Below are 26,332 nucleotides of genomic sequence, written 5' to 3'. Positions count from 1 at the left end.
TTAGATAGTTAAACACACAGTAGTCATTTTCTGTAATCACTCTCAGTTAAATTTAAATACTGCCAGTCATTGAAGCCCTTGCTTCACAATAAAAGTTCTGTTAAAAGTGGACTTTTTGTCACAAAATCAAACATAGTTAAATGACCATGATATGCTGTACAAATGTTCAAGAATATAACTAACTATATGTATACATATATATGTATATATATATATATATATATATATACTAAAAGGATGACTCCATAAAAAACATAGGTCATTTTAGATGCAAAAAAAGCCACACGAGGGATAACAACAGAAATGTCTATTCTGAGTATCCTATTGCGTAATTATCTTGCATGCAATGTACATGATATGTAATACAAAAGGGATCACCTCATTTGAGGATATGATAAAATTAATAAAGGAGACACCAACAGCACATTAAAAATGTGTACACCTTTGTGGTGGTTTTAGTCATTATTCGTCATCCTGAAATCTCCACGTAAGACTGAATAAGGCATGCTTAAGACAGCCATTATGTTCTTTTTGTTGCCAGTGTTATGCTGATATTGTTTCTCATAAAATGAGACAAGATATGCTTTTTTGAAAACTGCCCGGAGCTCTATCCACCTCTGATACCTTCATGTAGTCAAAAAATGCAGTTTAGCCATCTCATCTGTGAAGAGAAAATCAAGAGAAGGCGTGACTATGGATAATCCTCACAGTGAGTTCTATATTTAGCCCCCATCCCCTTCAACAGTGTCTTACTTGAGTAAATTTCTTATTTTGTATTCCTCTGGCGAATGTTTTTGTCCTTGTGGTTGTTTGTTGAATTAGTTTTCCTAGGAAAGAAGCAGTTATGATTTAGTGACCTAAAGGTAATAGCAATTCAAAAAATCATAGTACTCAGTATTTCCATATGAATTATATGGGTAGAAATAAGAATATTTATATACTTACATTGGTCCAACTGGTTCATCATCTTTGTCACAAGAAGAGAACAGGACAAAAACAGAACACAGAAGTCATATGAGATATGCTGGAAAATACCAGTGTTGCATGTTTCAGCACATTTACTGCAAATAATATGTACTTTGCTGACAGTTTTGACAAACAAGCCATTAGTTTACCTATTAGCGATAGTTTACCAAATCCTTCAGTGAACAATAATATTGTGTGATGGTGCAGCTGAAAGCACAGATTGAATACTGGTGTGGCAGAGTCGTGCACTGGTGGGAAGCTCTGACATCACATGGGAGTCAGCTGCTGAACAGCTTTGTATGCACAAGCTGATCAGACTCAGAAGAAAAAACACAAAGCAAACACAGAAGTGTGAATTTGGTAGCTTCTTGAATTAAAAAAGGTTTTTGAACACTAAAGGCTGCTAAAGGCTCCTTGGTGGTGGCAAAAACCCATTGAGATTGTCTTTGGAAAATGGTCAGCAGTGACATATTTGTAGTAGAAGGGCTGAAATGTGAAAACAACCACATCTTTAACGCCAAGCATTGCAAACTTAACCTCACATGCCATCTGAATCTCATGGGGTTCCTGTTCATTTCAAACTGAGCATATGTGTAGGAGGGTTACAGATGGCTCACTTAAAGCCATCTTTTAATTACACTCATAGTGATTTTGAAAGAGCCTAGTACATGGGTGTGATATTGTGACTGACTTGGCATAAAAACACGAATCTCTTCAAAGCTTTCTCTTAGCATCTAGAGGTTGTATCAATTCCCTGTAATACACAGTGGTTAATGTCTCTCTATTTAAGGTTAATTGCATTGATATTATCAACATAAAGATAATTAAAAAATTTTTTTTTAATAACTTTGTCAGTGAAACCAACATACACAATTGTCATTCTTTATCACCATAGAAGTGTGCAATAAACAACACACATTCAAATGTGACAGCAAGAAACACTGCAGGAAGAGGAAGTGGTGAGCAATAGTGAATTTTGTTGCATTGAGTGACAAGTTAGTTCAAAAACCCACAGCCTTGGGGTTGAAATGGTGGTTGGTGTTTGGCAAACAAATGAAAACAGGTAAGTAACCAGTCACAGTGAGATATTTTCCATGCAGTTATAAGTCTGAGATAAGCAGCATAGCAGCATTCCATGGCATTAATATGGAGCACATTATGGCAGTTATAATGTTAGACGAAAAAACATGGTTCTGTGATCATTGAAGGAGGAACATCTGTCGGCATATCCCACCATTTTCACACCTCATATGTATACACCACAAAAGCTATGTTTACTATAATGGCTTTGCAAGCACAAAACAGAAAACAGATTTGTACTGTGTGAGATTGGCAATTGAACATTATAATACTGATAATAATGATGTAGCATAATCATTGAAGCACATCACGTTTGATTGCATTGTTTATAGTTAGCTTTTTATGTAACTTCAAAAACACAGTGTGTGGGTTAAAATCCGTCTTATTACATAAAGTGAGCTTTTTTTTATCTAGCAAATCATCACACAGCAAAATCTGTAATTTTAGCAACTGGTTTTGAAACACAGGATAGAAATGTCAGCCTCTGCCTCAGAGCCTTTGGCTGTGAAGTATAAAAGTGTTCAAACACAGCTAAGCCATCAAGAGACCAGAATTCATAATGCACGCAGACAGGGGCCAAAACCTCCGGGAATACGGGCTGCTAAAAGGAGATTTTAGAGAGGCTGTGCATCGTGAGCAGGGAGTCCTCATTCCTGATTTGAATGGCATAAACATGGCAAATATAATCCACTGTAATCGCTTCATTTTTCCGGTAGATGAAACCAAACTAGAGGCCATGCACAGAGCTGACTTGAGCAGTGTGGTTTGTGTCTGGGTTGTGTGCATGTATTTTAAGCAAGTATTGTAGTACAGTGTTTTTGTTAGTTTGATTTTTTTCTAATTATCAAGTAATTAACTATTTTAACAGGTCACAAACAAATACTGTTTCATGATTAAATAATATAATTTGAATAAAAATTAGCCCTGAGTAAACTGAAAACAATCATTTGAAACATCAGTTAATATGTTTATATTTTGTAATCACACCACGACTGATGTTTATACTCATGAGTGGATTGTGAAGCATCGATAAACACTATTTTGGACCCCATTAAATGATTAATGTATTTTCAGTCTTACTGTGTGAAAACGTGTATGTGTATATGAGTTAAGAGGAAGAAAATGGAAGACAGATGCAGCATCACATCTGATGAACACCTTAAGACACTGAAGCCAAAAACAAGTTTACCTTCTTAACATCCTTTACACATTTGAGTATTATTTTGTTTGGGCTGAGTAAATGAAAAGCAGGATGTACCCGGAAGCTCTATTTGTGTAGTCTGTAACTGTTGCCCACTTGGAGTGATTCATATTAGTGGGGCGACTGTTGTGGTCTGTATTTTGCTTGTGTTCATGTTTTATTCCAAAAAAAGAAGACAAAACCACACGAGTAGAGGTCAGACAGAACCTTTGGTGACTGGAAATGCCTCTGGGCTTTCTCGACATTTTGATCTTGTCACATTCTTATCATGTGATTTCGTCTGCCCCCTAAAGCACAGGCCATTTCTTTCTTAAATGGAAAAGCTGATCTTATGCAGGGGACAAAACTTAAACTAAAAATAAGTTGAAATAAATGCATAAATTGGTAACATATGTTCATAAAATCGACCAAGGAATGAGTAAACGGATTCAGAATTAAAGAAACAAACACTTTACACTATTTATTTCCCTGTTCCATATTTCTTTATTTCTGTGTTTTTTCATTCCTGTGTACCTTTGCATATCTTTATCCACATTAGATGTGGTTTTGATATTTTGGCTTAACGTTCAGACCCAGACTGCAGATGCTTTGAGGGTGTAACCTCAAATGGCCACCAGAGGCCCTTGAGGGCCCTTGGAAGTTTTTTTTTTACTCTTAACAGTCAAGAAGCTCTGTAATACTACAACTGTACTGAATACAGTGGGTTTTTTTATTCTGTAGATCACATTGAAAAACAAGGTAGGCCTGTATCAGAGGACTAGACATTTAAGTATTCATAACAGTAGATGTTCTTATTGAATGGAGCAAGATTATTATATTAATATTAATAATATATTAGTATAAGAAAGTGCTATGGGTGGTTTACAGCCGCAATATTGCTAGGTTGGATGGATCTACCTGCCCATCTACAGTGTGTCTGCTTGAGTGACTCAGTCCAAAAGGTGTCCAGTAGGCAGTAACATGGAATGCTTGAAAATGTTTAGGGAGGATGTCATAAAAATGAGCAATGCTGAGTACACCAAACAATGTTTTATTTTGTGTCCTGGCCTGCATTGGCTAACTAAAACTAAAAACTATTTGCTCCACAGCGCAATAGTCATAGTCACATTTAGTACCATTGTAGTTTGAATATGTAAAAGTACAATTTAATATTATCGTCTGTATTTGATAACGTAGTCAAAGTAGATTTTAGTTGAGTATTTTAGTTTTTTAGTATGACTAAAGATTATGGTTCTTTGGAGATATACAATTTAACCAATGTCACCTGTCACAAATGGAAACATGTCAGACTTTATGGGTTCAACCTAATGAAAAGGGAAATGAATGGATTTTACCGTAACTGGTATAAAAATAAAATGTATTTACTGTGTTAATATCTCAACAAAAATTGTAGTGTTTTTGGATGGACTGTAGGCTCATAAAAACATAAAAATTGACAAAAAGAAAAGAATCTTCGAAACCATGCAGGATCTCTCACTTACCACCCATTTAGAATATGTTGCCATTAGGGAAGAAGGGGGAAGGGGAAAGAATAGTAACCAATTAAGTTATTATTGGGACTGATGTGTTTTATAGCTACAGGCTGATAACCCCACTGTTATTTTTCTATCAACAAGGAAACAAAGGTGCTGTTACCATTGCCATTAGCACAGCACACAAAGAGCCAGCTCTTGGAAAGGTCAGCTGTGCGTCCTCTGTTGTTTACCTTATGTGCATGTATAAAGGTCATATTTTCATGCATTTAATATGTGGCTTATATGTGACAATGTCCTTCCTTTCTCCATTAGCCACATCAGTCGAGAGGCAAGTCCTTTGATAGTCAGGTAGCCACTACAGATCTCCTCAGGTGCAACTTCGTGGTTCAATAGTTTACTTGCATTTGTAAACATCTCTGTAGCTTAAGATCGGATGCGCTCCTCAGTTGATGACATTTGACCTTACAGCCATTGTACTTTTGGAAAAGAAAGTTACTGGATAATATCTGTACTTACTGAAGTGTCTTATCTCACAATTCAAAGCAAACCTTAACTGAATTAAAACTCTACCTCAAAGTCTCAGTTTCAGGGCAGTATGTACATAAAATATTGCAATACCTTTATAGCAACGGTCAGACACCAGATGAAAAAAGAACTTGAATGTCTCAAAGGTTTCGCATTGCAATGTTGTAATTTGAACAAAAAATACATCTACTTTCATAGTTTATTATTTATTAGTGCCTACTGCTAGTCACAGAGAAAAAGATTTCTTACCATCAATAATGTCGTCTGGCCTCTTGCGTTTCTCATACACAACGATGATGACTACTAGGATTATAATTTCTGCGAGCACACCCAGGAAAGGCCAAAGCGGCGCAAGGTGGCTGCGCACCCGTAGTATAGTGGTCTCAGCAGTGTTTCCAATCACGTTAGTGGCATTGCATTCGTATATTCCAGGATCTGTGTTTATATCCAGGTTTAGTATGTTGAGCTCTGTGTAGTTGTCTCTATTAGTGATGAAGAAGCGTCCAGTGGAGTTGTCAATGTCCTGAAACACAATGACCGTTACTCAGTTAAAAAATCTGTCTCTCTGTCTCTCAGTTTATATATATGTGTGTGTGTGTGTGTGTGTGTGTGTGTGTGTGAGAGTGTGTGTGTGTGTGTGTGTGTGTGTGTGTATACATATACCATGTAGGATGTTCCGTCCCCTCTACGCCATGTCCAGGTGGGATGTGGGTAACCAACAGACTTGCAGTAAAGCATTGCATTTTCCCCCTCGTTTTTATTTTCACTTCGCTTGTGTCCAGTGATGTCAGGTTTTGCTGGAAAGGTAAAATAAATAAATAAAATTGATCATTAGCTGAGTTGGCAGAAGCAAGACATTCAAAGGAACGTTTTAACTCCTACCAGATGGCATGAATAAGGAAAGCATGATTGGCTGTTCTGACTATGGTAATAATTGGTGTTATTCAGATGTCTATGTAAGAGAGAGGAGTGTAATTAAAAGTCTCTATAGCAGGGTTGATTCACTGAAGCTGCTCAGTTTCCTTTGAAATTTTCATAACTTCAAGCTAATGCAGTCAAGAAAAAGCATAGTTAGTGGGCTCTTAAGATATTTTAAAAAATGATATGCATTGCATTGCATCATTTAGTTTAAGTCATGCCCTTACTTAATTCAGTATTGCACATAGAGGTTACTGAATTTGTGTTTTATCATGTTTTCTACATTTCCAGGCTATCCTCTTTTCCACTTGACTCCACAATCTACTCGTTTGTTTTATCATTCTGAAAAGAAAAAAAAAGAATCTAAAACCTGATACAGGGGTATTGGTCTTGTATTCTAAGGTATCTACTACTATACTAGCAAATGCAGTTTTAACACTCATTAAAAAAGAAGCAGTAATTATTTTGTTAGCTTTCAAAAACTACAGCTCCAGTGAGTCTGTGACACACCGGTAGGCATGTAGTCAAAACCTAATGGGGGCTGTAGTTGTTGAATGCTTACAAAATAACTGTCATGACTTCTAAAATAAAGAGATATTCTCTAATGATTTTTATATCTATTTTTTTTTTAGTGGTAGATGCCTATTTAGCTGAAAATATAGACAAAATAGAAAGAAAGAAACTCTATATGTAAAACTGCATTGTGCAACATAGTCTAATAGAACAGAGTCTTGCCCAGAAGTAGGGGTAGAGCTCTCAATAAAATGTATTGTTTTGGGTGTGCAGTTATTCTGTGAGCATGTATATTCCCATCACCAAACCCCAGCAATGGGGACTATCACTCTGGAAGAGATAAAAGCATTTCAATACAATTCATAATGAGGTCATGGAAGAGGGGGATCAGTATGATATGAGAGCCTCCAGATGTTCCTATTCAAAATAATTCCACAGTGAATTCCACAAAAGAGATTTTGAGCCAAAGGAAAACGGTGTGAATTGGCCCTGATTAATGAATGAACTGATAATAAAAATGCAACACAAAGGTTATGAATTTAATAAATTCAGGCATGTGTCATAAAGCACTGCAACAGATGCCAAGTCAAACCGATCCATCAATAGAACAGTCTTTCCCAAAGGTGAGACACAGACTCTCCATGTAACTCTGCAAAGCATCAGGAAGATAACTGTTCCTGCTTTTCCACTAATCCTCAAAATTACAATAATTCCTTCCATGCAATTAAGCAGGATGAGGGAGAGGCCTGGAGTGAGCATTTTTCAGCTGCGCATGGATAATGGAGCAGGAGGGGTCTGAGCTCTTTGGTGACATCACCCCACTCTAATTATGGTGCACACGTGCTCCCTGAGCAGGGGGAGTGGCCAAAGCTCATTTGTGCCTTATCCTGACTGTGTTATGTCAGTGACTGACAGCACAGAGACAGCCCTCAGAGTGGCGCCAAAACAGGCAGAGACCTCCATTTCACACTTCCGACTACTGTGATTATTAATCTGTGTGTGCTAAACAGAGGTAAAGTGTCGTGTGAATGTGAGAGGCATGTGTGAGGAGGAGCAAGGTCAAAGCTGTCAGGAAGAATAGAAAAAAGCTGATTAAGATGACACCAGATGTTAAAGATGCTTTCCACATTTTATCTGACATCTAACATTTTTATATTAGATTTTGAGAATTTGTGCAAAATTGTAAAAAAAAAAAAATCAATTATTTTTCTTGAGGAAAATGATCAATTATCAGTATGCATGTTAAAATATTTTCATAGAGAAGTGTCCTTAACATTTACTAAAATTTGAGAAGTATGAGGCACCAAATATGTATCTGTGGTAAGCTTAGTATCACAGACAATAAACTCTACTCCTGCCACAGAGATGGCTGGGACCGGATTCAGAGCCTTAATCCTACAACATCACAGAACCCTCCATCTGTTGCCTCTGAGCTGAGTCCTGCAAGGATGAGTGTGCCAAGGACACTGTAGGCGAGGGATCTCAGTGAACTGCTGCCAGAAGCGCAGTGCAAAGCTGGCTAGCATAACAGTGGGCTTGCTACCTGGGTCACAAAAAAGCTCAAACACCTCTAGAAAATCACAAGAGCATTTAAGAACAGAAGAAAATGCTTTGTTTAGATCCAGCAATGGTACCTACTGTTAGCATCAAAACATCCTGTAATTTTAATATTTTGTAGACATTTAATGTGGGCCTATTTAAAGGACAAAATGATGCATCATCAGTTTAGTTAAAAGACTGACTTTTTCTCCAGGGGACAGATAGCAAGCCTCAACAGTCACAGGCCTGTAGTCTAGTGATGGCTAGGACACTTCAGTTTGAATGGCGATGAGTCCCATCATCTCACAATCCAGTGAAAGCAGAACACACACGGTCATCATCCATGTTACGCAATCAGGCAGTGCTTTAAGACAGCCGCGGAAATAAGAGAGGCAGGGCATGCTCAGTATGCACCATAGCCATGCCACAGCAAATTGGCTTAAGCACTACACACAGGCAAGCTTCTCTTGAACAGGGTTTCACTTGCCCTTACTCGGATAAGATTCCTTATTCAAGTTGAAGGCTTCGCTGTCAGCTTGAATGAAACCAACACAGTTGTTCTTTGGTTAGGTTTTCTAGCTATTACATAGACCATCCTAGTTAACTTTCTCTACTTAAACCACTTCTATTAAATAAAAACCTTAAAATCATCTGTTTAATTCAGTTTTTATGAGTGTATAAGTGCTCTTAAGGAGGGCTTTGTGTTTGCATGCTTTAGTGACTAGCATGTGCAGTGCCTTTCCATTTTGCTAGACTGCTGGCTCAGTGAAAGCCAAGAGTGACAACAGCCTCAGGACTGCCCCCTGTCAACACCACTGCACTGGATGAATTCAAACATCTTTGTCAACAAGGACTCTCTTCACACAGCTTAGGGTGGTTACTTTTCTAGGACACCTTTTCTCAGTAGAAAACCACAGAAAGTAAAGCTCAAATTAAAGCCAGTGCTTTTTCAGAACTTCATGTGATATTTGTGTCGTTCATGTAACAAAGGTTCAGTTGTTGCTATGTCACAAAGGAATCTTACCTTTTACTTCAATTGTAGCATTTGCATTTGGCGCCATTTCAAATGTGTAAACACACATGTATTCCCCAGAATCATCTGCCCGTGGTTTAGTGATTCTGCAACAAAATACAAAACACCAACTTATTCCATATCTTTAATTTACCAGTCACTTACACTGTAAGTAGTCAACTAAATAAAGTCAACTAATTTCAGTTTAAGTCTAGTAATTAATTTGGACTACAGCAGTGAAAGCTCAAGGCCACAGGAGACAAAATGTTGGCATTATGTTGTTATATTAGGGAACAGCAGCTCTGGATTCTGCAGAGAAGGGCACCATAGGCATTTTAGCTGTAATCTTCAGAGTATCACTGATGTAATGTGACAAGGAAGTGACCAATTGGTCTTATCTTGTGGCTAGGGAGAGTCTGTGGTATGTCTACAGGGGCGACAGTAGCTTTGTGCTCCAATGGTTATCCTGTGTGACAGCAGGAACTAACAACTAGTTGTTACTTTAGGCAATGATAGTTTTTCTTCTAGTTAGATGCATAGGTATATTTCAATATTTGGCTTAAGGCAGTGATATGCTGTGTACTTTTTTTGAGAATCAAATGGCAAGCATTGGTCTCAAAAAATGGTGGTTTGGAGATATTTAAAACGAATCGGGTACCAAATTCAGCAGCGTTCTTAACAAGTTCACTTATGTCTATTTCAGTACATCACTGATTACTTAAAGCCAAAAAAACTATAAACCATACACATACATGTAAAAATTGCAGTGTACTGATATTTATAGTGGCTTGCTAGTAAACCTAGCAGCATATCGTAATGAAATGTGCTATGCATGTAAACTTGTCTAAAGTGCACCATGACATTTGAATAGCCATTGATTGTACACCGTCAGCCGCAACAAGAACAAGGTACAAGTATTGTATGCTTCTTGCGATCAAGAGCTGTGTTTTCATCATAAAGAATACAACTCGCTAGCAAATATGTATTCATTGCCTCAGTAACTGCTTGAAGATGACCGTACATACAATCTAGCTTTGATGAGTGGTTGTCTCTCTTGTGTCTGTGGGCAGAACATGCACACAGACTACTTATTGTAGAATACAAAATGTCTGCTATACTGTGGTCTGACCCATTTACAAGCAAGTACTGATAGTTAGCCAAGCTCAACAAAAAACCTGAGTGACCCTTTCTCAAAATGTGAGCCGCACTCCTATTTCTAACTTAAAGCCAATCAGTATACTGCCTTTGTCTCAGCGAGGTCCTGCTCTCCAACTTCTTCTGACAAGAATTTCTCCAGACCCCCACTGAGACTAAGATGTGACTATGCAAGATTACCTCAGCATTGTTTTTTGCTCGCATAGCCACTTCCATTTTACAACATGGAACATTTCTTTTTCATTTCTCAATTGTAGATACATTCTCATTCTCTTTGCATTGCTGGGAGCACTTATTGTCTGCATTGTCCTCTCTCCCAAAATTTGTCCTACTTACTATGTAGAGGCGAAGCTGTTTGTCACCTGTATGCTGTGTTCCTGTGCTCTGTTCGTGTATTGAGGATCTCCTTTCCATTCTTCATCCAGAAGCTTTCTGTGTGGGGGGTGTGGGCAGTGGTGAGGTTACACTGCAGGGTAACTGGTTTGCCAGAGGTGTCCGCTGACAGGATGGTCTGATCGGAGGCATTGATCTTTGGTTCTGGAAGACAGAGACAGTCAACCCTTATCACAGAACTGGGGCTCAACACTGTTTTAATGCTTCCTCTTTTGCTGTTGTAGCTGTAGGCTGTATGCTGTTTTTATACGATCTGTGTAGGAGGGTGTCTATGAAGTGAAGACAAAAGTGCACGCAACAGATAAACAAAAGACATAAGTACATGAAACAGCTGGAATGCCTTTTATCAGCCATTTATCTTTAGATTAAAAAAGTAGTAATTAAGTAGTGTTTTTGGATGAAACTAATTTGTAACAACAGTAACACTCTTAAATGCTACATCAACATTAAGAGTATAAGAGAAACTGATAACAAAGCGTCATTCTGATATTTAGATAAACAGAAGATTAATCAAATACTAATTGTATTGATTATACCTCTCAAACCTATCTCTTGTCATTGCAATGCATTTATGAATACTTTTCTGAATACTCTTAATGTACAGCCACACAGTCTCCAGGAGGATGTTTGACAAAGAGAAGACATACTGTAACTGTATCTCTCAAATATTACCTACTCTAAGCTTGCAGTAAGTGTCATTAGAATATAGAAGTAAATCTGGGAGATCTGGGCTGAAGATTTATATAACACTGAACAGTCCATTGACATTACACACTACTGCTGAATGACTACCTGAATTACTTCACTCTTTAAATTCCTAAGCACACTGGTTACTACACAATACCAGGGTCCATTTCTCAAGGACGTCAGGGAAGCAGGAGGTGTCATCTGAGAGCGAGGCGCCCTTTGCTCTGCCTTGAGTAGTGAGCAGAAAGCCTCCTCCTTTCTGTCCCCCCTCCTCCTCCTCCTCCTCCTCCTTCTCCTCCTCCTCCTCCAGGGCGGGCCAACCATGGCAACGATGGAGCCCCCGAGGGGAGGAGCAGAGAGTAGAAGCATCATAATCTTACTACTGGCTGCTGCTGCAAGGCCACTAGCAAAGCAAAAGGGAGGAGAGGGGAAAGGAGGGCGACTGTGACGGGCAAGTGACTTCTATTAGCATTCATGGCACCTTCTTCTCGCAATTCTGTATACTCAATAGCTAAGGGGATATCTCTCCCCTCCCCCCTTACATCCCCCACCAAGCAGAACCACATGTACTATTTATAGTATCTTCGAGACATGCATACACACACACAACATGAGTTACATAAATTAACATTTAGCAAACACGGCACAGTGGTCCACAGGCAATTTAACCAGAGGTTGTTTGTAGGACACCTTGTCACAACTTAAAATGTGGTAACTGCTGGATTAAGTATCACCATATCAGAATGTAACCAAATATAAAATGTTGCTCTAAATGAGTCAAGATGTAGTGAAACCTGTCCCCCACTTTCCTCTTGCTCTTACTAATACAGTGTTGCATTTAGATTAATATTATACCTAAGTAACTGACAGATATTATATGAATAGTATTGCTTTTTTAAATTATTGCATTATTAGCACAAATAGGTTTTCTTCTCATCATTTCTACATCATGATTGAATGTCGAGTAGAGCTCCATTCTGTTACATTTTGCCAAGATGTATTAAATCAATTATACTAAATAGCTGACATCGTAACCAACTTGGAAAGGTCTATATTTAGGGGGGCATTGTATCATTGTAAAAAGCCTGTACAGAGAGAATAGTGGGCCTCTTGAGCACGTGGTTGAGCTAAATGGTTTGAACCACTCATTCTTGATAATGCAATTTTCAATCAATTCTTGTGTCTAATTTAGAACAACACACATTTGTGTTACTTTGCAACAGAACTTTGTGACTGTTTTAAAAAGTCTCGCAAACATGTGCTTACTTTGAAATAGCTAATAGTGTATGTATTTGAGGATGAAACACTCACCCCTTGTGGGTTTGAAAAGTGGCTGCAAAAGATTTGAGGTTTAGTGTCTCACAGAGAAACAGATGTGTTCAGCTTAAATTCACTTGGACCACAATGAAAAAAGTGGAAAGCCACTCCTGCACCACAATCTACTTCTCCTAGCCATTTCACCAAAATACAGCTAAATAAATTACTTTCATGCAAACTTCAGAATTTCAAGGAAGGGCACAGAAGTACTGTATTTAGCCATATTTTGGTTTAACAATCAACAATGATGCAGGAGTGGTTAGAGAAGTTTCCAGAGACGTTTTGATACTTTTTCTGAAAACTTTTCACAGTCTGTGTCAGTTGTAATTGACATGAATCAAAGCAGACCACAGCTGCTCTTTGTTAAAGCAATAGTACGACATTTTGGGAAATATACTTATTTGCTTTCTTGCTGAGAGTTAGATGAGAAGATCAATAACACTCTCATGTCTGTGCACTAAATATGAAGCAGCAGCCTAGCAGCTTAGCTTAGCATAAAGAGCGGAAAACAGCTAGCCTGGCTTTAAAAACTCACTGCTCCCAGCCAAGAAATAGTCTGCCACATAGCCCCCATTAAAACCACAATGTGTCATTTGTACACTTCGGTTTTCGTACAGATTTAACAAACAAGATATAACATGTTAATTAAAGAGGATTTTAGCCTTGGACATAGCTAGCTGTTTCCAGTCTGTATGCTAAGCTAAGCTAACCAGCTGCTGGCTGTAGCTTCATATTTACTGTATAGCCACGGTAGTTTGAGTCTAACTATTATACTAAAAGTTTTTTGAGAGTTTCATTCCAAAAATATAGATTTGGGTTGAGTATCACATAAAGCACATGTAGATAGTACATGTTAAAAAGATGTATTTCCAGTAGATTTTATTCCTTCATGCATGTTTTTAACTTCAAAATCCAAATCCTAAAGTAGTAGTGATTGAAAAGTTTCGTAATGGGAATGAATTACTACATAAATACACTGATTCAGGGTATATTTAGAGTGATTCACATTCGCAAACTAAATTAAGCAAAAGGCTAAAACAAGACAATCCGATTTCAACATGTTTCCCCAGCTACAAACTATACATTCATATCAATGGGCTATTATGTATAGCCTGTTATATACATGTAATAACTTGGATATTACATGTATATGCAACGAACATTTACTCCTCAGTAATGACAGAATATATTTAGTGAGTATTTAGTGAATTGCAGGTTTTATAGATGACATTGTGGCAGGAAAGTAGGAAACAAGTAAATGTGAGAAGTGAACAGCTGCTGTCCATTGCACTTCTTATAATAGCTTAAATTGCACCAGTCCTACACCTAATCAAATAGTGCTCACAAAGAAATCAAAATTTGTCAGTCCAATCAGAAGAGCCAGCAAGGATCAAACTCCTCTACGCTTGTCAGACAGCTTCACTATGACTAACAACATTCCACATCTCCCTGTGCTCCAGTGGGCAGAGCACTGAAGCATGTACAGATTAGAAGGGTCCAGTTGAAATTCAGTTTGTTTGAATGTTTGTGTGCATAGAGCAGAGGGTTAAAGGATATAATGTCATTACTGATTCACACTCACATGCTTAATGGCTGAGAAGGCACAAGGTTACACAGTGCACAGGCAAGTCCAGAGACTGTTTTGTAGAAGTGCAATCTCTGTCTCATCTGAGCAAGAAATGAGACACTCAAGGCCCTCACGTGGTCTTATCCTTTATTGGATTACCACGCACGAATTTGAAAGCAGAAAATATTTGCTTTTATCAGGAAAGAATTGACAGCAGGAATCACTCTTTCACACCTTAACGGATCCCTCCTTGTGTCTTCTTACAGTCCCTTTTACACTGTGCCCAGAGTGAGAAAGCCAAATCAAAAGCACCATTACTTCAAAGCACCACTAGGTTTCCACTGCATTTAGCAGGCAGGGCTTTGAAGTAAATAAAACAATCCACACAACGCAAGAGACACATCATAATGTTAAGGGAATAAGTATCACAAATAAATCCAGGAATAGGAAATGGGTGAAATTAGGATACAGAGAAAAAGATAATGATCAGAATATTGTAAAAGGACACATGAAACAGTAAGAACAAAGGTTTGGTGTGGGAGGAAAGAGGGAAATGTAGATAGAGACTGAGTAAAGTTCCTGGGTTTGTGGTCATATACAACAAGATGCTCAAAGGATTTTGGAAGAGACAGGGAGTTCACTGAGTTCAGTATAAACTAAATTTAATATGAATGAAAACAAAACAAAAAAGGCAACCACTGGCATAAGGGATTTAGACAATTAGAATATGTGTTCATATGTGTCTATTAATACAAAAAAAACAATTAAAAAAAAGATGAAAATTAACAAATAACTTTGGTGATTGTTCTATTTTGGCCTGGCCAGTGACCACTGTGGGCAGGGAGGGCTCTTGAGAGGTTTTTACGGGTTGGAGTGGTTAGGAAAGGGGATTGGTAGTTCGTTCACCATCTAGGTACTACAGGACATAGACCACTCACTCTGTAGCACCGAAATGGTGGCCTGGGCGCGGATCCAGGTGATGGCAGGGTTTTGTCGGAGGTCATTGCGTCTGGGGTCGTTGCTGGCCCGGCACTCATACGTCCCAGAGTCCTCCAGTGTGAGGCGCGTGATGCCGAGCACACTGACCCCATTGGTGCCGTAGGCTGTGTTGATGGATACCCGACGTTTGCGGGCTCCGTCCCACAGCTGCTTGAAGGAGTCAGCTCGGTTGATCTCAGCATACCACCACTGGATCTCTGGAGTGGGGTTACCAACCACGTCGCAGTACAGCTCAAAGGTGTCCCCCGTAAGCTTAGTCTCAGACATTGGCGACTTCACAAACCCAGCTGGAGAGGAAAAGTGTATCGGGATGGCAGGGAAGGAAAGGGTAGAAGAGGGTTAGAGCAGTAGGAAGTGTGGAAAGGTCAAGGGATGGAGAAGGAAATTAAATAGGATCAGAGTATATACAAACAAAAGAGAAGATGATTAACGGTAAATGAAAAAGAAGCAAGCCTCAAATCATTGATAGGTGGGAAAAGAAAAGATTAATGATTGTCTAAATCCAGTCTGTCAACGTCAGGGTTCCCTGGCCTTCTAAGGCCGTACAACTGTTTCACAAAGTCATAGTCAACCAGTCCCAAGTCCATACCAGCATGTAGTGCTAATATCTTGTGTATTGTCTTTACTTTTTCCCTTTGCCTCGTTCTCTCTCGTGTTCAACCTTATAAAAATGAGTGCAACAGGATTTTTGAAGTGCACCTTTTATGTGCTTATGCTTGAGCGAACAGTGTAAGCATTAGTTACAGTACATTGACCGCAGTACATGTAAAGCACACCTTACCTTAAACTTTTACAAAAGTATATGGTGAAGTGGAGAACTATTTATACATTCTCACTGAGTTTAATCAGTGATGTTTGTTCATCAGAGAGCGTTGTCAAGTAGGTGAACAATCACACAAGCCTTTTCTACACTCACTGTGTCGCAGCAATCAGTGGCACCACTCCCACTTGACCCCATTGACAAGAAAACTTCTTACAAGTGTACCATACATTTGTCACTCCTGAATAAGAACACTGCATAGAAAACCATGTGATTTGTCAAAATCAGTGGCTTGGAAATGTTCCCCTTGAACTTAAGTCTAACTGACACCACTCTGTCAAGGGAATGAATGTCACTTAGTTTAATAACTAAGTGAAATTAAAAGGTACATTAATATGGATTCCTGGGTATAGTGAGCTTCGTCAGTCATAAAATTCTCTGGTTATTGCCTCCACCAAAGATATTAGTTAGTTTGTTAGTTAGAAGAATCATCTCATCAATAAAACCTTGAAAGTTGGGCCACAGGCAAAGGAACAGTTAATTTGTTTAATGGTTCTGAAAATGCCATAATGTGGCAATTTATAAAGCAATAAAGCAAATGTTTTTTATTTTGCAAAAATTAGATTTCGCCAGTTCTCGAAATTAATCTGAATACTATACTGTATATAAGCTTCCATGAGTTTTCCATTAACTTTTTTGATATGCTACACCAATTTCCTATCAGCCATCATCATCATCCATTTTCTCAACCCACTTATCCTGTTCAGAATCACAGGGTGCTGGAGTCTATCCCAGCACACATGGGTTAAGAGGTAGGGTACACCCTGGACATGTCGCCAGTCTGTCACAAGGCTAACACATTCAGACAGACGAACGTTCACACTCTCATTCACACCTACGGGCAATTTAGAGGCACCGGTTCACATAACCTGCATGTCATTGAACTGTGGTTGGAAAGTCCTGAAGGAAACCCGTGCAGACACAGATTCAAACCCATGGCCTTCTTATTTACCTATAATTCTTGTAGGTGATATTGTAGCATGTTAAATATTTTATTTTTTTTAAACATACTGAATGAACATACTCACATCAGTTTTAAATGTTTGCATTCTTATGTTATTTTACTTGCACCATAATTAATTAATTAATGTTTAAATATTGATGCCAATTCTCATGGTTTATCTTTTTCTCTCAAAGCTTGAAACGCCTATTAAAAGCAATTCATGTCAATCGTCACAAATAGATGTAACTATATGTATGTATATATGTATAAAGCTAATCTCTTCATCCATATCAGCTCTTGCTGGTAATGCCAGAAATTAGGTCAGCCAGCTTTCATTTTGGATAAGCTGGACTTTAAGAGAAGGTTTTTAAAATTCACATATGGTCACACCGGAATACGATAGTTCAACCAGCTTCTCCGTAAACACTGAATGACTGACTGATTTTGGAATCACAAACAGTTGATTGATTGACACATTTGTGCTTTTAAAGCAAAATCAACTTCATTGAAGTAACACATGGAACCTGAATATGCACCCACAACCCCAATATCTCCCACCACTGGCCTTTAATCTCAGGGAGTTGGACACATAACCCCCATTTTTTCTAACTACCTTACTGCCATCTGGGATAGGAAACACATTTCAAATCTGAAATGCAGTGGAATTCATAATAAAATGTGATCCATGAGCATTATTACCACACCGTGAGTGTACCATGGTGTGTCTGTGCCTGATTCATGACCCTGTTTCACATCAGTAGTTAGCCCAACGATACACTGCCAGCCTTAATGAACCTCATCTAATGACAAATCACCAGGACCACAGACACAGTTCTCTGCCGCCCCTGCAGCCTGTCAGCTGTAATCCACATGTGCTTAAATAAATCAGAAAAAAACAGTGCCTTAACTCTGCCCTGAATTGTTGTAGAGGAAATGGGAACAAAGAGCCTGTGGTCTCTTGAGTGTTAGACTGTGTATTGTGTCTAAATACAACAGCTTACAGGCCCTCCCAGATCTGTCTGCCCTGCTCTAAGTAATGTATCATAAGCACATGAACAGATAAGCCTGTGGAAGCCCGAGGAAGGAGTGTAAACAACTACAGTATTCAGCTCACCCCCACAATGACGCCAGTTACATTTCATTTAAATAATTTCATTGAAAGTTTAACTTCCAGGTGAAAATAACTAGCATTCTCAAAGTTTACATGGTGTATGTAGTCCTTTTCCACTATGATATAATGCACAGTGTTTGCAAAGCTTGAGAACAGTATTCTCTGTGCACTGGACTCAAACAGGCTGTTGAAGTACAGCCAAAATATTTCACATACTTAACAATACAGGGATTTTAGTTAGTACCATGGTAACGAGTCTGTTGCCCAACACCAGTTTGTGACTCACAGCCATATGAAAACAAATTAGATGATAGGAAAGAAAAATTGTTCAGAGAATTTAGCAAATAAATAAATCACAGTATTTTCCTGCTAGATGTGTCTGAGGATATTTGATGCTTACAACTTGTGTTTCTATGTGCGATGCCTAGAGATATACAGAGTAATTAGCATTTGTTTCTTTTCTCTGGAAACATCTGGACCCATCAAGCTCACCACATAATCCCAGAGGGTGAATCCAAGCCTGTCCGCCTACACTGTTAAAGCAATATTTCAATTTGACAGAACATTTACCATGGCATTCTTTGCTATGATTATGGAAAAGACAGTAAATTGGCGTGGCACATGGCACAGATAACTATTGTCAGCCATGCATAAGTGCTCATAATCACAGTATAGTATCTGCTTAAACAAAGTAATGAATGTCCTCCAAGGTGATGGCAAATTAAATCACAAAAAGGAACAGATGACTTAATTTAAATTCAGGCTCAGGGAGGCTTCTGTGGAGAAATACGCACAGAACAAACTACAGACAACACTCGGCCAATGAGCAGACCAATTTTCGTGTTGTTTAAACAAGGAGCTTACACTGGCAGTGAAAACAAAACACAAAGCAGCCAGCCGGTACTCATTCATTTCAAAGGCGTGTTGGGAGACAAGAAGTGACAAAGAAAGGAGCAATGGATGGTGGACAGATCTCAGCAACTTGGTGACAGAAGAATGATGAGCAGAGTTCATCTTTATGCATGTTATCACCTTATGTTATGCTAACACTTTCACTATTGCATGGTGCATTTATACAGGGACATCTTGCTGTCTATGTACTGTACATGGACATCAGTAAAAGGTTTTTAGGGCTGCGATGTACAGTAAGTCTTAATTATTGATGAATCTGTTAATTGTTTTTTTAATTTATCAATATATTGTTTAGTCTAAAATGTCAGTAAACTGTTACAAATGCCCTTCAGTATTTCACAAGGCCTAAGATGATGTCTTCAAATTGATATTTCTGTCTGGCCAACAGTCTAAACACAAAAAGATGTTCAATTTATGGCAATATAAAACTGAGAAATGCAGAAATTCACGTCACCTTAAAGCTCTGTGGAGCCAGTAGAAATGTAAATCAGGCCTCCGTCCACTGTTTACTCCACCTAAAATATATCCTTCGAGTATCAAATACTAGCTGTCTGTAGGCTTTAAAGGTAGCTCTGAAATTGAGTGTCTTGGTACTTCACTGTTATACTTGCAACATTACATTGCTATTTCCATAGTTGCTAAAGGTGGCCAAGGCTTGCAGAGCTAACACGGAGATGTTCTGTTTCAACTAATGGCTGCTCTAGTTGTTCTGTATTGTAATGTTCCATGTGTATATTGTATTTGCACATTTGTAAGATCAACATAATGCTTTATCGACACAAATGAATACAAACCAAAATATTAGCCTCGCAGACCTAGCTGTGATGGGGGTTTGTTGTTGGTCAGTGTCACAGTTAATTGGTTACATCACTAAAAGCAGCATTTTATAGGATAGAAACAAATGAGAGCTTCACAGCAAGAAGAGATTGTGTTTCTCTCTATTTGAATTGACTATAAGGCTAACATCTACACTTTAATGCATGCAGAGGTGTAGTTGCTATGGCAGCTTGTGCGTAATCTAACCAAGGAGGTCAAACGTTTATATGAGTAGATGGTTTAACAGAAATTAACTCAGCACGAAATAATGAAGTGGCTCAGAGTGCCATGTCTTACTTACACGCTTTAGCTCACTTTACTCCCATATGACATGTGCACAATAGTATCACAAAATAACCTGTAGTTTTCTGTGACAAGCTCTGTCTAAGGCTGCATGGAAGTCACAGTCATTACAGCCTACATACTCCACTGATGTAGGCAGAGAAGAGAGCTCCCCTGAGGACTGACAGCAAGCCACACACCACCATGCAGCCTGAGAGTGAGTCAGCTGCCTTCCTACAACCTGGATCCCCATCCGCATCCCACAACACAGACAGAGAAAGCAGAGAGTAGGAAACCCCCAAGGGCCACTGGACTGGTTATGTGCTAGGCAGTGTGTGTGTGTTTGAGTTTGTGAGTGCATCTCTGTTGTACCTGCATGGTACTGTGCCTTTACAGGTCATCTGTATGACACAATAGATCATAGTTGTGACAATTGTTTATATTTTAATATCATTCACTCACTGTTGTTAGATGAGGACATTGGAAGCAGTTGTGGTATATGTTACAATATTACCTACAGTATTGTAAGTCGCATGGTAAAAAGTATAAGGTTTTTTTTGTTTTACTCAAACAAAATCAAGCAATTGGGATCTAACTCACTGACAGATTTTGGTAAAACTTTAGGCCACCCATATTCATGCAGGTGATTTCAGCTGATTTAGAGCTCATTTTGTGTTGCAGTTGGGCAAAGCTATTCTGCAAGTTTGTCAAGGTCACCATTATCCAAATACCTAAAAGAATCAAAGGACTGCGGTAACTGGTGCCACCAAACAAATAAGGTGAGTCAGGAAGTTGTCAGTCAAGCAGAGTCTGCAAACACCCACACAATTCTGATAGAAGGTCAAATTAAACATAGGTGAGAGCACCTGTGTGAGTGTACTATGGGTGTCTAAATCAAAAGTCTAAATCAGCCACAATAACTTCATATTTTGGCACAATACGTACATATGAAACGAGCCTTATAGATCTCTTTTACTTTTTCTTTTTTCCTTTATCCTTTCTTTACTTTTTATCCACCCGAGGGTCATTAACTCTTTTTGACACAGCCTAAAGTTAATATCCTAATATCATATCCTCCTTGATGTGTCAAAATGTTAAATATTGTTAAAGTTTAAAGGGCCATATTGGTGGTTTTGCATGTTATAGCCCATGAACTACAAGTCACATTTTCTTCACATTACATTATAGAGGGTTACAGAGAAAAGAGCTACCTACCAAACATCCAGTGGTCTCTATTCACTTCAGTTAAGTATTAGAAACCATTGTTCCTGAACCTGAACTGTTTTTGCCGTCATTTTACAGTTTGTCTTGTTTGTGCATACACAAAACAGGTTGAAGAGTTGGCTGTTGAAAAAAACATGCATTCACATTCATTCTTTGCTGCTGGAAAAGCAAACCCATAAGCCAAACAATACTTCTGTACACTGAGTCTGGTGGATACTTTGTTTACTATGAAGTTTCAACTCTCTGCAAGTCGTTATTCATATATGCTAAACCGAAAACAACGTATGCATAGACAGTTAGTATTTGCTAAATGGTCAGTAGTAACATCAGCAGTAATGTGAAGTGCATGTCATAGTGTTTGGTTAAGAGGCTAATACATGCAAAAACTACCATTAAATATGTCATGTAATATAATGTTTCCACCTCAAGATTTATTACTGATCTTCTCTTAGAATAATAGTTTTAAAAAACTGCTTATTTGCTTAAATGTTCATGAAGTATTCACTTAAGAACTTCCAATACACTTTGTAGGTGTGATATGTAGTGTGCAGCTAAATTTGTGTCAGAGAGGCTGTGATGATGTATAGCCCTGAACACATTCCTAACAGAGTCGTTATGGTTTACATCCTGACTTTTATACCTTATTTCATGACACTGCTATGGAGACTGCAGAATATTGCCATTATTTACAAAGCTGAAATTCCAGAAAAAGAAAGGCATTGGGCCGGCCATTTCCATTTTACTGGTAATACTTGAGTCTGTCATTCAGATCACAGAAGAGAGGCAACAGTTTAATGAGATTTAAATCCCAATAACCCTTGTGCTGGGTAGAAATGCTCTAATCCCATCCTCTAATCACAACCAGAGAGCACTTCCTATTTCTCTTTCAGAGGTCAAAACAAGGGAATTCAAATGATTTGATGTAAAATCCGAGAAGCACGGAGCAGAGACTGATGCATCACAGGACGCTGATTCTCATCATCGAAATAACACCATAATTCTAAAATTAGAAGAAGTGCACCTCCAGGAGAGTCTCCTCCACTACTAATTGTTTTCTGCAGGGGTGACGAATGCTATTCCATCAACTTGTATGACTTATATGAGTATGAGCTGGCACGAGCCTCTAGGTAAAAAAAAAGCAACCTTGTGTCTGCTAGGTCACCTGTTAAAATACCCTGGCCGATGGGAAAAATCAGGCCAGGTATAAATGAAACTAACCTCTTTGAGTATTCTGTGTCTGAGCTGCCCTTGTGAAGCACACTCAACCAGAGTTGTTCCGGCAGAACAGCCAGTACTACAGGGCTGTGGCTAAATTGGGGAACTTCCAGCTGTGAATGTGTGTAACTGTATGAATGTGAAGCAGAGTGGTGCTGAAACAAAACAGCATGCATGCTCAGCAAAAACCTTCCCTGGACAAATCGCTATTTAAAAAAACATCATCTTACAGTTGTGCATTAGTATAAACCTGCAGTGTGTTTTATACAATGTGATGCTGCTCCGAATCAGTGCAGTCCATATCAGGTTTCACAGTGGGCAAGCATGACTCAGTGTAGCTGGCTCGAGTCCGACAGCATATTTTCCAGACTCACAAATGTACCTTTGTCCAGAGCCTGGACAGAAACATGCTAATGGACAAGCTGCTGCATCATATAGGTTTATTGATTGAATGATATGCAGCTGTAAAATGCAATGTCAGCCTCTGTTGATGATAATGCACAAGTGGCATAAAGACAAATTTGAGGTCCACATATTGACAAAAACTGCATTTTGTCATCGCAGCACATATTGTGACACATGTGTGCGTAGCTTTCTCTAGATTATGTCTAAATACTTTGATTGTGTAATATTAACAATTGCTAATGAAAGAAAACAAATAGTTATTTTTTAACATGGCAGTATTTATTAGTAATTATATCAGCTCATTAAAGGTATCTAAAGGTTGTCTTGACATGATCTGTTTTGATTCACACAGGCAGTGATAATGCAACAACAAAGTTGGCAGTAGGAGCAGGGTGCATGCTTTGTAGGGAGAAATTATGTAAGACGCAAATGTACTTCCCCGGGTCAGCCCCAGCCACCTTCTCAACAGCCTTTATTTTCTTTGCATAAAGATCACATCATCTCTCGGCTTAAATAGTTCACAGCCACCTAGCGAGTCTTTAGAAGGCTGTGCAGCTGTGCACAAGGAGGCCGTCCATTAAGAGTTAATGAATTCACTTTCACAAAAGGACCTTAAAGCCACAGTTCTCAGTGCTGTGTCTCGGTTGTAAAAATAGAAACGAGGCAGAATGGACGGATGCTATTTACAGTCCTCCGAATATCTGTCGCAGAAACTGGCCACCTATAGTAGACCTACTTTTCCCTGAACATGAGGGAATAATGGCATGAATTCCCTCTGTTTCCCAGACACAGTGATTACATCTCATGCACTTATAATTATTATTCTCCCCACGCCGCTGCCTGAACTCTGTAATATCACAGGAAAATCTAGGATTGCATAAGAAGCCATGCACCGATTACCCTTAATCTGAACTGTGAGAGAGAAATGAAATGGCTTTCAGATGCATGCGATGTGAGCAAATATCACAATATTACCACGGGTGTTAAACACTAACTGTAGCTTATTGCCTGCAATGAATGTAGGGTGCCTGTAGATTAGCTGTGACTTTAGGATTTCTACATTAAACAGATAAAGCACAGACACATTTAGTGACTGGGTGGCACCAGTCTGTCTCCCAATGACCCCTGGTTGTGTGTGTGTCTTTGTGTGTGTGTGTTTCTGTGGTGTGAACTGGGCCTCAGTGAGTGGGCACTAACACTGGGCAAAGACCACAGGAAGTGTTTGGAATGCCTTTGCTTGAGCTTTATCAAACAATAGAGGGCTTATTGGGTATTTGATTTTCCAGATAGCAAGATCAGAGAACGCCTCACTGTGTGCGTGCACACACTTCAAGCACCTTCGAGAAATTAGCAAAGAAGAAAGAAAAGAATTCAGAGGATGATAGTTTGTTATATAACTGCCGTGGTAGCTTAGTTTTTTTTTTTGTCTCCTTACAAGCTCAAGACGTAGACCACGTCTGTGCTTTCTTGTAAAGTGATCTACGTATTGTTCGTCTTTCATTTCTGCATATTGTTTTTTACTAATATTACACAAACATAGTACAAACTGTTGCAATATATGACACTTGTTTAGTTGTTTGGACTTGAATAATCTTGAACATTTTCCATTTAAAATTTCTGCAAAAATAAATCCTTAAAAGGTAGGAAGGTAGTGGTGGCATGAGATTGTTCACAACCTTCTCATCCTATCATCAAAATACATGTCTTATTAAGTCTTGCATAGTGGGTGTCCGATTATCCCTCAGAAAAGAAGCTGGACATTAAGCATTTAATATTATAAGTATGCGGAGTAATTCTCTGCCTTATTTTTCTCTGAACGGGGATTAGATCATATCAGTGATATTGATTGGTCAACCCCAGGGGCCTTGATATGATATGATATGAATACAGGCAGTGATTATATTGTTACCAACAACTGAAATAGATTGGCTCCATTTGTATATTAAAGCACCAACACCTTCATAATCATGCCAGGGTCGCTCAAGGGACCTATTTAGGTTATCTTCAAAATTGAAAAAGTAAAGATTCAAAAGATTCCACTTTCATGTCATGAATGGCCGTTGATTTGTGTGTCCCTCTGGGTGATGTGATTCAACACAATTTGAAGTCAGGACATGCTGTATCAGAGGACAGCCTGGAACACCCAACAGCATGTTGCTGACATTTACTTCAACCAAATCATGTCACTTTTGTTATGATTAATGCACAGTGAACTTTTGAATTTAAAGTCACACATGAACATCCTTTGTGGCATTGAATCTCTCTCTCATCCAAATCTCTTTGAACATTTGGAAAGAAGAAACATCTGGTGCTCAAACATAATCACAAAAGGAAATAAGGATGTCATTTGTTTATGCATTTAGTTTAGCAAATAACTGCAGACTGAACAAGTTTGGACAAGAAAGAAATAAAGACCCACTTAAGCTGGCATGACAGGAAATGTGGTATAATAGGGGAGGAATTCTGTCAATCAAATAGATGCATAGGCCCAGAAACTGTGACACACAAGGGCCTTGTATTTACAGTGTTTGCAGCACACACTGGGCTAACCTGTGTTTGGTGTTGAAAATATGTTACTTGATCAGCATCCAGAGCAGGTTAGTCCTGCTTGACACACTCTGCTACCCAACAGCCTTTGAAGAAACAAACAGCACACTGGCAGCCTAAGGCTACGCATAGGCTACTTCTGTGTGTAAATATCCAGAACTAATTCCATGAAGGGTCCCAGTAACACTACCCCTTGTCTATTTTATAACATTCGAAAGTGGCAATTAATTCCTCATACAGACACACCTACACTACACCCAGCTGGCAGTAACCTTGCAGAAAATGTCACAACAGCGTCAGGTTTCTTCCAGGTTTCTTAGTTAAGAGTTCCGTTAAGGTCACATCTTCAGGTCAGTTCTTGAATCAGATGTGTTGGTCCCTAACTCTGGCCTTGTTGTCGAGATGCGTGAAACTATAGTAGTAGCTTTAAACGCAGTCATTCTCAAAATCCTCTAGAAACATTTCGCTCGGGCGTCCTCGCACAAGTCAAGTCACTTTCCCTCAATGCGATGTTTACAATTGTGCCATAGTCACATCTGCTTTCTTACCGTTTTGAGCCGAGACGAAAGGCAGCATCAAGTTCCCCAAGAGGACCACCGCCAGCATCACTGCGTTAGGATGCATCGATGAGAGTACCAGGGTTTCGGTCGGACGAATGTGGGAGGAGAGATCGTGTATTAATCACAAGATCTAGAGAGATGGGCCCAGCA

At 38.9% G+C, this 26,332-nt stretch overlaps 1 protein-coding gene across 2 annotated transcripts; it reads right to left on the bottom strand.

Annotated features, from left to right (window-relative positions):
• Positions 1 to 316: 316 nt before the first annotated feature.
• On the bottom strand, positions 317 to 26,263 carry LOC139284137 (neuroplastin-like). 2 transcript variants are annotated; one of them, XM_070904320.1, is made up of 9 exons: positions 26,171 to 26,257; positions 15,287 to 15,634; positions 10,747 to 10,921; positions 9,242 to 9,336; positions 5,911 to 6,044; positions 5,497 to 5,770; positions 946 to 967; positions 754 to 827; positions 317 to 661 (listed from the first exon to the last, which is right to left on the bottom strand). In XM_070904320.1, the coding sequence occupies exons 1-8, from the start codon at positions 26,244 to 26,246 to the stop codon at positions 767 to 769; spliced, it is 1,185 nt and encodes a 394-aa protein (XP_070760421.1). In that variant the 5' UTR covers positions 26,247 to 26,257; the 3' UTR covers positions 317 to 661; positions 754 to 766. The 2 variants fall into 2 exon arrangements, with proteins under 2 accessions (XP_070760421.1, XP_070760428.1); XM_070904327.1 differs by lacking the exon at positions 15,287 to 15,634 and having other exon boundaries at positions 26,171 to 26,263.
• Between the last annotated feature and the right edge of the window lie 69 nt (positions 26,264 to 26,332).

The sequence above is a fragment of the Enoplosus armatus genome, chromosome 1 (assembly GCF_043641665.1).
Source record: "Enoplosus armatus isolate fEnoArm2 chromosome 1, fEnoArm2.hap1, whole genome shotgun sequence".
NCBI classification, from domain to species: Eukaryota; Metazoa; Chordata; class Actinopteri; order Centrarchiformes; family Enoplosidae; genus Enoplosus; species Enoplosus armatus.
The sequence above is the reverse complement of the archived record's forward strand: the minus strand, read 5'-3'. Positions and strand labels throughout refer to the sequence as shown.

Coding starts and splice junctions, on each gene's coding strand:
- LOC139284137 (XM_070904320.1), bottom strand. CDS start 26,246: ATGCATCCTAACGCAGTGATGCTGGCGGTGGTCCTCTTGGGGAACTTG. Junction 15,635..26,170: donor TTTCGTCTCGGCTCAAAACG/GTAAGAAAGCAG, acceptor TTTCCTCTCCAG/CTGGGTTTGTGAAGTCGCCA. Junction 9,337..10,746: donor CACAGGAACACAGCATACAG/GTGACAAACAGC, acceptor ATTTTGTTGCAG/AATCACTAAACCACGGGCAG.